At 42.5% G+C, this 16,866-nt stretch overlaps 1 protein-coding gene across 1 annotated transcript in view; it reads left to right on the top strand.

Annotated features, from left to right (window-relative positions):
• The window catches only part of mast2 (microtubule associated serine/threonine kinase 2), a 152,830-nt gene that overhangs the window by 93,982 nt on the left and 41,982 nt on the right, over window positions 1-16,866 (top strand). Inside the window, 2 exon segments of the mRNA XM_030129476.1 lie at window positions 8,029-8,120; window positions 16,629-16,704. Of these exon segments, the coding sequence (XP_029985336.1) occupies window positions 8,029-8,120; window positions 16,629-16,704 (168 nt within the window).

Raw genomic sequence — 16,866 nt, 5'->3', positions numbered from 1 at the left:
ATCAACACAAAACAGCTAGCTAAAAATGCTAAAAAAAAAAAGAGCTGAAAATGTAATAAACAAAAGAAAAACAAACTTCGGGGCATCTTTGAAAAGTTTCCTCACATTGTTTTCTCCCACTGTAGTTTGTTTTATGTGTTCATATTCAATAACAGATCATTACTGTCATCGTTAACAGCTCCAGAATCTCAGATTATCTATGTAAGCTGATGATGTTTTATTCTATCGTGAGGTTTTATCATCGTGGTTTGTGAACACGTTCAAAAAAGTTCATTACATCTGTGAACTGATAGGATTCTGGAGATCTGAAGGAGGGTTCTACATTGTTGTCCATGTTCTCTGCGTTCTCCATGTTCTTCGGTTTCTCCACGTTCTCCGTGTTCTTCTGGTTTTCCATGTTCTCCGTCTCCATCAGTAGGAAGTAATGAGTCTTTTCCTGGTTTGAGGAGATGTCACATGATTACAGTTTATACAAAAGAGAAACTATGTCATCTGGAAACAGTCCAATGAAAACGCAGTCGTTACCTGAGGAGGCGTGTCCGTCTGATGTTGTCATAGCGATCAGGTCATGTGATCCAGCGTCTGATCCATTGGGTCCTCCCTCTTCTACCCTCCTGTCTTCCTCCTCCTCCTGTTGGCAGAATCTGGTCGCCGGCTCAGCTGCGTTGCCACGGCAACAGCAGCCTCCTCCAGCACCTGCTGTCCCCCACTTCCTTTCATCCCCTCTGTCCTTCCTCCTCCCCCTCCTCCTCCTCCTCTCCCGTCCTGTGCTCATGTGACGGCCCTCTGTCAGCCCCTGTTCAACAGCGAGGAAACCCCTTTATCTGGAGGTAAGGCGCCGCCTGCCATCCCATAATAAAACTAATAATAATAATAATAACAATAACACACCTGTCAGTGAGTCAGTGTGAGTCTGCTGTGTGTGGTCGCCCCCTATTGGACACTAATGACCTCTGACCCCACGTCCATGGGTCAGAGTTTAGCTTTTTTTAGACGTTACATGTTTCCATAGCAACGTGATGTAACAACGTTTAACTACCGCCGTGTGTTTGTGCTGATGCTTCACAGTCTTCATTTCATCCACTTGTTTGTGTTGTGGTTCCGTTCGTCGGGTCAGGGGTTCTTTTCCTTTCACAGTGCATTAGTGGAACTGATGGTGTGAGTTCTGGTTTCCATAGTTACTGTGTAAACAAAGCAATGCTCTGCTCTGGAGTTCAACTACAAACTCTGTGGAAACACACATGGATCATCAGGACGTTTTTTAGTTGGTGTTTGCTCAGATCAGATGATGAAGGTGCATTACATTTAACTGAGTCGGTTCAAAACAGTCAGTGTTCATTAACTTATAGAAATACTGTGAAATTCAAGTGTTCAACCTTAGTCTGTTATTGGAGGACACAACAAGATTTGTTTACTTGTGGGAAAGTTTTCACGTTTTTCAGATTCAAATTTATTTGTCATCTCAGTATATACAATACACAGACACGAAACATTGTACTCAGGTCCCAATTATCAGCGGCATTTAGTAAATACTATAAAATACTGATAAAAATACTAAAACACTGATAAAAAAAAAAAACAATAAAAAATACCCCCCCCCCCCCCCGCATTTTTGTATCACATTTGTAGTTTTTAGAAAGCACCTTATGTACCTGCAGTATCAAATCTGATACATTTTTAACAATTTAGCTGCACTATTAATAATCAATTGTCTATTAACTATGCATTGTTTCGGTACTTATTAAAAAAAAAAAAAAAAAAAGAAAAGAAAAATGATATAAATGTTCTTCTTAACATAACTTTTTGAAAATTACCAGAGACTTTCCTACAGAAAGTTTGTGGGCAATTTAACGATAGTGGCCATATTGAAAAAAATAAATGAATTTAAAAAGATAGCCTTTCACTGGCTGCAGTGGGATGATAATCCACCAGGGGGCAGAAAACACACATGGGTTCTCAGAGCCTGGTGTACCAAATATGATCCAAATGGTTTTTATTTTATTTTATTTATTTCCACATCATAGACAGCAAGAGAAAAATTTAAAAAACTATTTTCATGCAAGTAACGCCATTGTGCAGGAGAGGATAGAAGCCAAAAAAGGCCGATGGAAATACCTCCCTGGAAGTAAACAATACACAGGGGAAAAAAAAGAATTAAAAATGCGATAAAACTGAAATAATAATCTAAAGTAAAAACAATAGAAATACAAATGAAATTATATACAGCCTTACATTTTTTTGTAAATTACAGTTCTTTTCAGTTTTATAGGGTTAAAGAACATAAAATAAACCCTAACCCAGTGGTTTCAAACCTTTTTTAGTTCATGACGTCATGACCCCATTTTAACATCACAAATTTCTGTCAACCCCAGACATTCAAAATAGAGACTTTTTTTTCTTGCTAAAATTAATTTGTTTTTGATCTTGTAATAATTTTCTATCCTATGTTTCAAAGCCAGGTTAATGTTAGAGGACATTTAGTCTATATAATGTATATTACTGTGGACAGAGGCAGTAAATCCAGGTGTAGATTACTGCACAAAGGGAGAATTGGATTTTCCTCAGTCAGGATCTGTCCAGTCAGTCCAGCTGTGATTTACAAGGAGGACAATTAATACTGAACAAACAAGAACTGAAACTATGAATTATGAAAGAGCTGCAGCATCTGAAACTGACCACAATGAACATCTGACACAGAAACAGAAGCACAGTGCTGCAGTTTCACAACCACAGTTTGTCATGTAATTTATGTATTGGGATTGTCTTTCTCTCAACTCACCATATGTTTTTATAAGATTTTTTTTTTTTAATTTTTATCAATTACTAGAAATTTCAGGCGACCCCATTTGAATTTCAGGCGACCCCACATGGGGTCCCGACCCCAAGGTTGAAAAACACTGTCCTAACCACGATAGGAGGTAGAGTCTGTCCTGACATGTCAGCAGAGCTGTCAGTGCTGTTATTGGCTCCACAGTCTAGCCTTTTACATCAGTATGAAACCTTTTATTCCAGTTTATTCCTTTTAGACCAGTTTATAAAACAAACAAAATAAAAACTACAGTAAAGAACAGATATCCACATAAACCAGCAACAACACAGTGTTTATCCAATGAAACCCATTTAACCTGCATGAAAACAAACAGAATAATCTCCTCCAGCTCACTGTCAGTCCAGAGCAGAAACATCCAGAAACATTCAGAGCGGGTTTGACGAACATGTGCTTTCCTCTTGTTTCCTCTTATTTCCTGTTGTTTCCTTGTTTCCTGTTAGGGATGCACTGATGCCGATACCAGTATCGGCATCGTCTCCGATACTCAGTGTGTGTACTTGTACTCGTACTCGTAAAAGATATCCGATACAAATGCACCGATACCACTTACAGGCATTTGACATTCCCAGTTCAGTGCAACAGGTACGAGGAGGAGGAATAATGTGTGTGAGTGTGAAGAGTGTGGAGACTGAACCAAAGAAATGACGGTGATAAAAGTAACGCTGACTGACAGTAACATTAAAGACACAGACAGATAAATAGTGTTCTGTCCGTCCTCTGCGTACATTCATCTGTTTTCCAGGTGATGGAGGATGCGTACCCAGACAGAGAATACCAGCAGGAGTACGGAGCAGTGCAGACCTCCGCCAGTGGAAGTGAAAATGAAACTTATCACACATGTCTCTTTTCTCTTCCTGCTGAAGTTCCGCTTTTAAACCTTACCAGAGAAAACGCTGCAATATTCGTATCACAGTAGTGTTACCTCTGTCGTCTCCATGTTTGTTATTACTGACTTTCTTCTTCTTCTTCTTCTACTCAAAAAACTTTCCTCTTCTTCGTGGTATTTGTCCAGTATGGTTAATTCAGAGTGGCGCCCCCTGGTGGATTGATTGAGAAAAGCTCATTCCAACTCATTAAATGTCAGTAGCAGCTAGGGCTGTGCAATTAATCGAAATTCAATTACGATATTTATTATTACATGCAACGATTACAAAAATTATGTAATCGGGAAAAAACTATCGTTAATTTTGAGTTGTTTTAATTCACGCGCACGCAAACTACCATGAGCTGCTCTGCCCCGCCCCCCTCTAAGCTACTGCTGCCTGCTATCCGGCAGGTCCACCCCAAGAGGACAGTTGGACCAGCGGTCTGGAAAAATAGCAGGAGAATCACAGCAGAAGTGCTTGGTAAACAAAAAAGGCAAGTCCAATTCAATTGTATGGAATCACTTTGGGTTTGATGAAGAAGACGAAGAGCAAAAACACATCACGTGGAAAAAGTGTTTCGTAGTTGTGTCCGCACCGACCGCTAACACAACAAACCTTTGTGACCATCTGAAGTTTAACCACCGCCACCTTTATCATAATCTTATGAAAAACTAAAACTCATAAAAACAACTCCGTTTACAACTTCGTCCGCAATGCAATCTTCAGTCTCCGAATCTCTTTACGCTGCAACTCCCGTATTAACCTAACTGAGACCTCACGGCACGCCACTGAATTTACTATGTTTCATACTACACTGAACATACTTGAATTTGTAATTTGCACTTTACGTGAGTTTTTTTTTTTTTTTTTTATTGCTCCAGTTCTACGGCAAGTCTATAGCAGTTTAATTCCTGTGCACTATTTGTTTACAAAAGGAAACATACTTGAATTTACAGTACACTTATTTGCATTCAAAGATTTTTTTTTTCGTACAAAAGTGAACATACTTTGTTTAGTGGTTAAAAGCTTTATTTATATTTAAAGAGTATATTTTACATTGTTTTGCAAGAAAAAAATAAACAACTTTAAGGTTAACAAATAATCGTTTTTAATAATCGTGATTAATTTTTTTTCTATAATCGAGCAGCCCTAGTAGCAGCAGTTTGTTCCAGTCAGACTAATGACAACGACAATAAAGCACATTTACAAAAGGAACTAACAACTGGAATGGGATTATTAAGTACTAGTATCGGTACTCGGTATCAGCAAGTACTCAAATGTAAGTACTCGTACTCGTACTCTGTCTGGAAAAAAGTGGTATCGGTGCATCCCTGTTTCCTGTTGTTTGCTGTTGTTCCACTTGAATAGAATCAGATGATCAGTGGATTAAAGCCTCTGAATCTGAGCTCCACACTTGAAGAATGAGCAGCAGCTGCTGCGACTTAAACCAGTGAATGTTGGACTCCAACGCAGAGAAAATAAAAGAGCATCAGCCGAGGGAGGGGCTTCGCCGGATGGGGAGGGAGGGGAGGGGGGGATTAGAGGAGGAAGCAGCAGAGGAGGAGGATCAGCTGCTCAGTCGCTTTTCCATGTCGGTGTGACAGGTGGAATTCAGCCGCTAGACCATGTCCTCCTGCTCCTGGACACTGGGTTAGCATGTCCTCCTCCTGGATGTGGTGTTAGCATGTCCTCCTCTTGGATGTGGTGTTAGCATGTCCTCCTGCTCCTTCTGAACACTACTTTAACATGTCCTCCTCCTCCTGGATGTGGTGTTAGCATATCCACCTCCTTCTGGACACTACTTTAGCTTGTCCTCCTCCTCCTGGATGTGGCGTTACCATGCCCTCCTCCTTCTGGACACTACTTTAGTTTGTCCTCCTCTTCCTCGATGTGGTGTTAGCATGTCCTCCTCCTTCTGGACACTACTTTAGCATGTCCTCCTGTTCCTGGATGCTAGGTTAGCATGTCGGACTCCTCCTGTATACTAGCTTAGCATGTCGGACTCCTCCTGGATGCTAGGTTAGCATGTCGGACTCCTTCTGGACGGTGTTGTCTAATTTCTCGCTGCCTGAGCGGAGCATGCTGCGACGCTCCAGGAGGTAGGACTGTATTCATCACCGGTTGCGTCTCTGAGCCTCATTCAGTCTGACTCCCGGCTGTGTGGCTTCATTTTATCCCCACTCCTCCTCCTCCTCCTCCTCCTCCTCTTCTTCTGCTCTAAGTGGATTTTGTGTTTTCACTGATTCTTTGTCGTGTGTGTTCTGTTTAATGTGATTTCCTCAGTGTACGTACGGTTGATGTGTTTGTGAAGCTGTCGGGTTGACGTCACTCCTCCTCTTCCTCTTCCTCCTCTTCTTCCTCCTCCTTCCTCTTCTCTTCTTCTTCTTCTTAGTTTTCTCCTCTGTCCTGTGGTTGCTGCCTGTCGTCGTGCTGTGTTGTGTTTTTTAAAAGCGTTGTCAAATGTGACTCCTGCATAGCAACAGGCTCTGAGCATCGTCTGGGCGATGGATGTGACGGCCTCATGTGGAGTTCAGATCAGAAAGAAACTAATCCAACAGGAAACCATCAGCAGAGGAGGATCATTTAGTCCTCCAAGCTCGATTTACAAGTTTTAATACATGTCCTGAAAAAGTTCCCTGGTTGAAACTGAACTCTTAACATCAGACTTGAACTGGTTTTAGATTCAAATAAACATATATGCAACCGTCTGTTGATGTTTCTGCTCAATGTGTTGGGGTTTGACAGGGACGTCGTGGTGCGTTCAGGTGCACTTTGACCTAAACAGTCATCTGAACTCAAAGATGAACAGAATGACTTTGGTAGCAAGAGGTTAAAGGTCAGAATCACAGATGAAATAACCTGAAAGTCACTGAATTACACTGTAGTTTTAGGGTGAAAGTGACAGAAAGAGCAGATTCTGATGCAGTAGAAACATTAAGTAGAAGACGTTTTTATGTGAAATCATGTTGTCGTTGCCTTTCCATCCGTGCGAGTTGAGCTGAGGTTGTAGATGGACTGTGGGTGCTGTCATCATCAGCTGCTTGAACAAAGCAGCGTTTATATTTGAACAGCTTGGTTCAGAAATGTATGACTCACTGGAGGACAAACGGTAAAAGTCTCACAAAAACACACGTTTGGATCCATAAGAATATATTTTTAACATTTGTGACATTTTTAGCAGCAGATGGTTTCTGTAGATGTGTGTGCTGCCCCCTGGTGGACAGACATTATCAGTTTGAGTTCATGCCTTTTGTCTGCTCACAGCTGCTGTAGTTTTCATTTTGCTGGAGACGTTGTATCAGTTTAGTTACCGTTAAAGCCCAGATACTTGTTTTTGGCCTTAAATAAACATCTGTCTGTAAATACTGTCATGGAATAAGATGTTCATTCACCTTACAGACTCAGTTGAGGCTCTTTGTGTTGTTTTAATACTTTATTTTGGTGCAGAAACAGAAGATGCTAATAGCATTAGCATGTCGCGTTCAGCCTCTCAGCATGTGTCCATGGAGCCGCCATCTTGGTCCGAGGCAGCGCTCCTTTTAAATGAATGAACGTCAGTCGGGGCCAAGGTGTTTACAGAATTAAATCACCATAGATCTGCAAATTCGAGAGGTGATGTTTTATGTCTTTGTTCGCTACAAATGTCAGACCCAAATTTATGCCTGAGCTGCAAATAAAATGAGAGAGAAAAGTGTTTTTGTCAATATAGTTGACTGTATGTTGAAAATGTAATGGACCAGCAGGGTTAGGGTTAGGCCTCGCACCAAGATGGTGGCGGTACTGATGCATTCATTCTCATAGACAGCAGTGTCAGCGTCTGTTATATATATATATATATATATATATATATATATATATATATATATATATATATATATATATATATGGGGACCTTCCGTTTCTTTTAGCATCATGCTAATCAGTATCATTAACATTTTTTTGTGTTTGTGGAACTGTAACTCACTATAAGTTAATGTTGGGTATATTTTACATAATACATAGTACTGATACATTGTATTTTTTTAGCTCTACACATATTTTGTTCACAAAAAAATGATACATGACAGTAAAATGTATTTAGTTTTTGTACAGTTTTACAGTCATGACAGTAAAGGCTTCCTGGGTGTTTATTAGAACACTGTTACATGTCTGTTCAGTTCAACACTAGTGAAGACATGGAGGGGCACCTGGGCTTTGACGTTAAAGGTTAAAGGTGTCCATGTTCCTGTCAGTGTGTGTTGGTTTCACTGCCCCGTTCACATGTTCATGTGTGTTTAACAGGTTCACTTTAATTCAACCTGTACATTTAACTCATGTTCTTTTTTGTTTCAGTTGTCGTACGAGCAACAGGAAGAGTCTGATAGTGACGTCGAGTACGTCGCCCACCCTGCCTCGACCGCACTCACCTCTGCACGGACACACAGGTACTGATGACACACAACATGTGTAACACACTGGTAACACACACATGTGTAATGCACAGGTAACACACGTGTAACACACTGATAACACACTGGTAACACACAACATGTGTAACACACCACATGTGTAACACACAGGTAACACACACGTGACCTGTGACTGAGCCGTTTCCTTGTTTCAGTCGGTTCATGGGTGTGAAATGTTAAACGTTATTTGACAAATATTTGACTTTTTTCAGTAAAATATGGATAAAACTGCAGTTTGTAAAACTACACATCAGACTAAATGAACCCCTCATCACATCTGACACATAATGACTTTAACTCATCTTATATCTGCTCTGTTTTTACCCTTCAGTATCGTACATATCGTGTTGTAATAATGTCAAAATGTTTTTCTTTGTTTTTAGCTTTTTTTAATTTTTTTTTATTGTTTTGTATTTCATCAACTTGATCCATAAACAAAAATACCAACCACTCAATAACTGTCATATTTTTAACCCTTTAAATACCTTGTTTCTCAATGTAAACAAGCTGTATTTTCGATGGAAAAAACACATAAAAATTGTATTAGTTATTTTTTATTTTTTCCTCCTGTCATCTGTCTGTGATTCACACCAACATTGGTTCATGTTATTGTCATTTTTGGTTCTAGGTCAAATGATAAATGTTAAATGTGTCAGTGTGTATTTTGGACTTGGTAGAAGGGTGTTAGTGTAGGAATTTAACACTGTTTATTATGGGATGGATTTAGTGGATGGATCAGAATTTTAAAAATCTGGAAAAAATTAACAACTTTTGAATTCTGACCTAAAATAAACTTTATAAAATAATATGAGCTTTAATAACATGAAGTGTAAAGTGTGTTTAATATACTCACCTGGACACCAGAGGGTTAAAGTGTGTTTAATATACTCACCTGGACACCAGAGGGTTAAAGTGTGTTTATTATACTCACCTGGACACCAGAGGGTTAAAGTGTGTTTAGTATACTCACCTGGACACCACAGGGTTAAAGTGTGTTTAATATACTCACCCGGACACCACAGGGTTAAAGTGTGTTTAATATACTCACCTGGACACCAGAGGGTTAAAGTGTGTTTAGTATACTCACCTGGACACCACAGGGTTAAAGTGTGTTTAATATACTCACCTGGACACCAGAGGGTTAAAGTGTGTTTAATATACTCACCTGCTGGACACCAGAGGGTTAAAGTGTGTTATTATACTCACCTGGACACCAGAGGGTTAAGTGTGTTATTATACTCACCTGGACACCAGGGGTTAAAGTGTGTTTAGTATACTCACCTGGACACCAGAGGGTTAAAGTGTGTTTATTATACTCACCTGGACACCAGAGGGTTAAAGTGTGTTTAATATACTCACCTGGACACCAGAGGGTTAAAGTGTGTTTATTATACTCACCTGGACACCAGAGGGTTAAAGTGTGTTTATTATACTCACCTGGACACCAGAGGGTTAAAGTGTGTTTAATATACTCACCTGGACACCACAGGGTTAAAGTGTGTTTAATATACTCACCTGGACACCAGAGGGTTAAAGTGTGTTTAATATACTCACCTGGACACCCCAGAGTTAAAGTGTGTTTAATATACTCACCTTAACACCCCAGAGTTAAAGTGTGTTTAATATACTCACCTGGACACCCCAGAGTTAAAGTGTGTTTAATATACTCACCTGGACACCCCAGAGTTAAAGTGTGTTTAATATACTCACCTGGACACCCCAGAGTTAAAGTGTGTTTAATATACTCACCTGGACACCAGAGGGTTAAAGTGTGTTTAATATACTCACCTGGACACCACAGGGTTAAAGTGTGTTTAATATACTCACCTGGACACCAGAGGGTTAAAGTGTGTTAATATACTCACCTGGACACCACAGGGTTAAAGTGTGTTTAATATACTCACCTGGACACCAGAGGGTTAAAGTGTGTTTAATATACTCACCTGGACATCGGAGGGTTAAAGTGTGTTTAATATACTCACCTGGACACCAGAGGGTTAAAGTGTGTTTAATATACTCACCTGGACACCAGAGGGTTAAAGTGTGTTTAATATACTCACCTGGACATCGGAGGGTTAAAGTGTGTTTAATATACTCACCTGGACACCAGAGGGTTAAAGTGTGTTTAATATACTCACCTGGACATCGGAGGGTTAAAGTGTGTTTAATATACTCACCTGGACACCAGAGGGTTAAAGTGTGTTTAATATACTCACCTGGACACCACAGGGTTAAAGTGTGTTTAATATACTCACCTGGACACCAGAGGGTTAAAGTGTGTTTAATATACTCACCTGGACACCACAGGGTTAAAGTGTGTTTAATATACTCACCTGGACACCACAGGGTTAAAGTGTGTTTAATATACTCACCTGGACACCACAGGGTTAAAGTGTGTTTAATATACTCACCTGGACACCACAGGGTTAAAGTGTGTTTAATATACTCACCTGGACACCACAGGGTTAAATACTATTATAGAATCAGTCATAAGTTAATTTAACAGTTGTCATATTAAATGAACACTCAACTGTGTTTATGTTTTTATATGTTAAACTAATTGTCCATGTGATGACAGTAAACCCCACCCACTGTGACAGTAAACCTAAAGGTAAATCCAGGTCATGTGACCACACACAGGACGTCCTTTCCACCTCTGTTGTCCGTAAACTCTTCGTTTCTCTCCGTCTCCATCCCTCCGGCTGCTATGGATGCTGCGTTGCCGTGGTAACCCTTCCACCAGTCTGACAGTGGTCCTGCCTCTCAGACCTGCAGAGGAGATAATGATGTTAATTAAATGTGTCTAATTACTGGTGGTGTTTTGGTGGGTCTGCTTCACAGCCTCCTGCTCCTCTCTGTCCTCTCTGGTCCTCTTTGGTCCTCTTCGGTCCTCTTCGGTCCTCTCTGGTCCTCTCTGGTCCTCTTTGGTCCTCTCTGGTCCTCTTTGGTCCTCTTTGGTCTTCTCTGGTCCTCTTCGGTTCTCTCTGGTCCTCTCTGGTCCTCTTTGGTCCTCTCTGGTCCTCTTTGGTCCTCTTTGGTCTTCTCTGGTCCTCTTTGGTCCTCTCTGGTCCTCTTTGGTCCTCTTTGGTCCTCTCTGGTCCTCTCTGGTCCTCTTTGGTCCTCTTCGGTTCTCTCTGGTCCTCTTTGGTCCTCTCTGGTCCTCTTTGGTCCTCTCTGGTCCTCTTTGGTCTTCTCTGGTCCTCTCTGGTCCTCTTTGGTCCTCTTTGGTCTTCTCTGGTCCTCTTTGGTCCTCTTTGGTCTTCTCTGGTCCTCTCTGGTCCTCTTTGGTCCTCTCTGGTCCTCTTTGGTCCTCTCTGGTCTTCTCTGGTCCTCTTTGGTCCTCTTTGGTCTTCTCTGGTCCTCTCTGGTCCTCTTTGGTCTTCTCTGGTTCTCTCTGGTCCTCTTTGGTCCTCTCTGGTCTTCTCTGGTCCTCTCTGGTCCTCTTTGGTCCTCTTTGGTCTTCTCTGGTCCTCTTTGGTCCTCTTTGGTCTTCTCTGGTCCTCTCTGGTCCTCTTTGGTCTTCTCTGGTTCTCTCTGGTCCTCTTTGGTCCTCTCTGGTCTTCTCTGGTCCTCTCTGGTCCTCTTTGGTCCTCTTTGGTCTTCTCTGGTCCTCTTTGGTCCTCTTTGGTCTTCTCTGGTCCTCTCTGGTCCTCTTTGGTCTTCTCTGGTTCTCTCTGGTCCTCTTTGGTCCTCTCTGGTCTTCTCTGGTCCTCTCTGTCCTCTCTGGTCCTCTTTGGTCCTCTTCGGTCCTCTTCGGTCCTCTCTGGTCCTCTCTGGTCCTCTTTGGTCCTCTCTGGTCCTCTTTGGTCCTCTTTGGTCTTCTCTGGTCCTCTTCGGTTCTCTCTGGTCCTCTCTGGTCCTCTTTGGTCCTCTCTGGTCCTCTTTGGTCCTCTTTGGTCTTCTCTGGTCCTCTTTGGTCCTCTCTGGTCCTCTTTGGTCCTCTTTGGTCCTCTCTGGTCCTCTCTGGTCCTCTTTGGTCCTCTTCGGTTCTCTCTGGTCCTCTTTGGTCCTCTCTGGTCTCTTTGGTCCTCTCTGGTCCTCTTTGGTCTTCTCTGGTCCTCTCTGGTCCTCTTTGGTCCTCTTTGGTCTTCTCTGGTCCTCTTTGGTCCTCTTTGGTCTTCTCTGGTCCTCTCTGGTCCTCTTTGGTCCTCTCTGGTCCTCTTTGGTCCTCTCTGGTCTTCTCTGGTCCTCTTTGGTCCTCTTTGGTCTTCTCTGGTCCTCTCTGGTCCTCTTTGGTCTTCTCTGGTTCTCTCTGGTCCTCTTTGGTCCTCTCTGGTCTTCTCTGGTCCTCTCTGGTCCTCTTTGGTCCTCTTTGGTCTTCTCTGGTCCTCTTTGGTCCTCTTTGGTCTTCTCTGGTCCTCTCTGGTCCTCTTTGGTCTTCTCTGGTTCTCTCTGGTCCTCTTTGGTCCTCTCTGGTCTTCTCTGGTCCTCTCTGGTCCTCTTTGGTCCTCTTTGGTCTTCTCTGGTCCTCTTTGGTCCTCTTTGGTCCTCTCTGGTCTTCTCTGGTCCTCTCTGGTCCTCTCTGGTCCTCTTTGGTCCTCTCTGGTCCTCTTTGGTCCTCTCTGGTCTTCTCTGGTCCTCTTTGGTCCTCTTCTCTTCTACCTCCTTTTTGTCCTCATTGTTCTTCTCCTTTTCCTTCTTCTTCTTCCTCTCCTCTGTCTTTTCCTTCTCCTCCTCTTTTTCCTCCTCCTCCTTCTTCTCCTCCTCCTTCCTCTCCTGTTTCTTCTTCTTCTTCTTCTTCTCTTCTTCCTCCTTTTCCTCCTCCTCATTGTTCTTTTCTCCTTCTTTTCCTTCTTCTTCTCCTCGTCCTCTTCCTCATCCTCCTTGTTCTTCTTCTCTGTCTCCTTTTCCTCCTCCTCCTTCTCCTCCTCCCCCTCCTTTTCCTCATTGTTCTGTTCCTCCTCCTCCTCCCTCATTGTTTTTCTTCTTCTCTTCCTCCTCGTCTTCATCCTCCTTCCTCTCCTTCCTCTTCTTCTCCTCCTCATTGTTCTTCTCCTCCTTGTAATCTTCCTCCTTTTCCTCTTCCTCCTCCTCATTGTTCTTCTCCTTTTCCTCCTCCTCCTTCTTCTTCTCTTCTTCCTCCTCCTCCTCATTGTTCTCCTCCTTTTCCTCCTCATTGTTTTCCTCCTCCTTTTCCTCCTCCTCATTGTTCTTCTCCTCTTGCTCCTTCTTCTTTTCCTCCTCCTCCTCATTGTTCTCCACCTCCTTTTCCTCCTCCTCATTCTTCTCCTCCTCCTTTTCATCCTCTTCATTGTTCTCCTCCTCCTTCTCCTCCTCCTCATTGTTCTCCTCCTCCTCTTTTTCATCCTCCTCCTTTTCATCCTCCTCCTCCTCATTGTTCTCCTCCTCCTTTTCCTCCTCCTCCTTTTTGTCCTCCTCATTATTCTCCTCCTCTTTTTCCTTTTCCTCTTCCTCCTCCTCCTTTTCCTCCTCATTGTTCTCCTCCTCCTTTTTGTCCTCCTAATTGTTCTCCTCTTCCTCTTCCTCCTCCTCCTTTTCCTCCTCCTCATTGTTCTCCTCCTCCTCCTTTTCCTCCTCCTTATTGTTCTCCTCCTCCTCTTCCTCTTCCTCCTCCTCATTGTTCTCCTCCTCCTCCTTTTTGTCCTCCTCATTGTTCTCCTCCTCCTTTTTGTCCTCCTCATTGTTCTCCTCCTCCTTTTCCTCTTCCTCCTCCTCCTCCTCCTCCTTTTCCTCCTCGACAGAAACACAGACTTTTTTCTCATTTCATTTCTCATCATTTTCTCTCCAGACAAACTCCTCATGTTTCCTCCTCTTGTCTGCGCCTCCTCCTCGTTTACAGTTACGACAGCGTTTTGTTGTGCAAAGTGAGTTGTGTTTCCCCAGAGAGCGAGCGGTGGTGTGTGTGTGTGCGTGTGTGTGTGTGTGTGTGTGTGGGGGGGGTGCTCGTCTTACATGAACATGGATGTGGTGTGTGTGTTTTTGTTAAAGTAGGTCAGTGTCGTCTCAGTGCGAATGTAAAATGTGACGCCGTCGACCTGATGAGACTCTGCTGTCATTTACATTTCATTCACCTTCATTATTCAGTTTCTATTCTCGACTACTCAAGTGTTTTTCTACGACACATCAATGCGTCGCGATGCGTTCAAAGTCCCTCCTACACCTGTCGCTGGAAGCAGCTGCAGAAAAAAGAAACACCTAAAGATGCAGAGTTTAGAGGAAGTGGAGGTTTGTTTTTTTTCCTAAATCTGTGGATCTACATAAAACTGATTTAAATTCATGTTTTAAATAAATTCAGTCAACCCAAAATATAAACTGAACCTGAACGTCTCACGAGAACGTGTGATCTGGAGCAGAGATTCCTAAACATTTTCAGCTCGAGGTTCAATACCTACGAAGAAATCATGATCAGCCACAACATCGACATATTTTTGACAAAAAGAATGAAACCCATCCATCACATCTACTTCCTGTTTGAATTTCTAACACAGCTGGGACTAATAGAATAGAATAGAACTTTTCATCTTTAAAATGAAAAAAATCTATCATATTTGCAGAATTTAAAAGAAACATGAAATATCTAAATTTAATTAATAGATTTAATAGTAGATTATTATTAATTGTCATTGTATATTTAAAATTCAAAGTCCAGAGTAAAAACAGAACACATCTAATAATAAATAGTAAAATAAGTACAAGTAAAGAAGAAAATTAAATAACAAATACAGACTGAAGTGTAGTCAGCTGTGATGGAGTAGTGATACGAGGATGGGTGGATGGACGGACGGACGGATGGAATGTACTCAGTGTATGTTAACATTAAGTCTGTGTATTGATCCTTAAACTCAGCCGTTGGATCCTGAATCCCTCTGTGGATCAGGATCAGGGTCAGTGGAAAATCCAGACCATGTGAACGTTTAATGAGTTTAACTTTATTTACATTCGTTCATAACGAAGTGAATGAATGAATGAAAGAACAGTGACGCAGATGATGACACGGGACCGATTAGATAAATAAGAAGCAGCTGAAAGAGCAAAATAGAAGGATTCACACCCACATCCAGTTCACCTTCACCCCCGTGACCTCTGGATGACCTCTGGATGACCCCTGGATGACCTCTGTTTTAATTTATTTTCATTTTATTTATTTATTATTTCATTTTTAGGTTTTGTTTTGTTTTGGGTTTTTTTTCATTTTATTTATTTATGTCATAATTTTATTTCTAGGTTCAGGTCTTTCTGGATCAGACTGGTTCAGTTTCATATTTTTACTCAGACACAGACATGAAGGATCAAACCTGTGCATGTTTGACTCAGATCCTGTTCATATTTGACTTTTATTATTTACTGTTTGTGTCCGTTGACGCTGTGGAGGTAAATCCATAATTGATGAGGATGCAGTCTGTAATCCGCCTCCTACTTCCCATCATCCATCTGTTCCATGGGCTTCAGTTTCAGCTTTTCCATCCATCTGTGTTTGATTAAACCACCGTTCACACTCATCAGGGCGGATTCAGACTCTGTCTTTGGAAGGTGATGAGAATCAGACAGACATGGTCGTTTTTATCAGTAGATCAGTTTCATCTGCCTGGTTCAGATGGTTTTTCATTTCTGTTTGTCTCCTGGTTCATTCCATCAGTGTCTGGACACTGAGCTTTTTTATTCACAGGCTTTGTTTCCAGTAGAGTCAGAAAAAGCAGATGAATTGACTGACATTTTTTTTTAATTGTCAGAAATAGTAAAACTTACAACTGTTCACCCTCTCACCCCCTCACCTCCTCATCCCCTCATCTCCTCACCCCCTCACCTCCTCATCCCCTCATCTCCTCACCCCCTCACCTCCTCATCTCCTCACCTCCTCACCCCTTCACCCCCTCACTCCCTCATCCCTTCATCTCCTCATCCCTCATCTCCTCACCCCTTCACCTCCTCATCCCCTCATCTCCTCACCCCCTCACTCCCTCATCTCCTCACCTCCTCATCTCCTCACCTCCTCACCCCTTCACCCCCTCACTCCCTCATCCCCTCATCTCCTCATCCCCTCATCTCCTCACCCCCTCACCCCCTCACTCCCTCATCTCCTCATCTCCTCACCTCCTCATCTCCTCACTCCCTCATCTCCTCACCCCCTCACTCCCTCACCTCCTCACTTCCTCACCTCCTCATCTCCTCACCCCCTCACTCCCTCACCTCCTCACTTCCTCATCTCCTCACCCCCTCCCTCTCTCACCTCCTTGTCTCCTCGTCTCCTCAATCTGATTCTGTTCCTGGATCTGAAACAAACAGTTTGAACTGCTGCTTCACATGATGGGACTACATTACCCATCAGCCTCAGCGACCTGTGATGGTGGTTTATTGTTATGTCGTCCTGGATGAAGTAACCCTCAGATGTGTTCTAGTGTTTGTTGAACATGTCTGTTCAGCCTCCGTCTCCATCTTCATGTCTGTTTCCTGTCCAGGTGTTACTTCCTGTCCAGGTGTTACTTCCTGTCCCGGTAACCAGCAGTTGTGTCTTTTGTCCCTCAGGTACCAGTCCTTTGGACAGTCCACGGAACTTCTCTCCAAACACAGCTGCTCATTTCTCCTTCGTTCCTGCTCGTAGGTGAGTCACAACAAAATGAACCACAAAAGAAAATTAGTGACAGAATCACCTGGACAGTGACAGAAGATAATCAGACTAATACCTGTTTGGTGTCATGACTGGTCACATGACCGGTCACATGACCAGTTCATTCCATCAGTAATTAGATTCATGTACAAAACT

The sequence above is a fragment of the Sphaeramia orbicularis genome, unplaced genomic scaffold (assembly GCF_902148855.1).
Source record: "Sphaeramia orbicularis unplaced genomic scaffold, fSphaOr1.1, whole genome shotgun sequence".
Classification (NCBI taxonomy): domain Eukaryota; kingdom Metazoa; phylum Chordata; class Actinopteri; order Kurtiformes; family Apogonidae; genus Sphaeramia; species Sphaeramia orbicularis.
The sequence above is the reverse complement of the archived record's forward strand: the minus strand, read 5'-3'. Positions and strand labels throughout refer to the sequence as shown.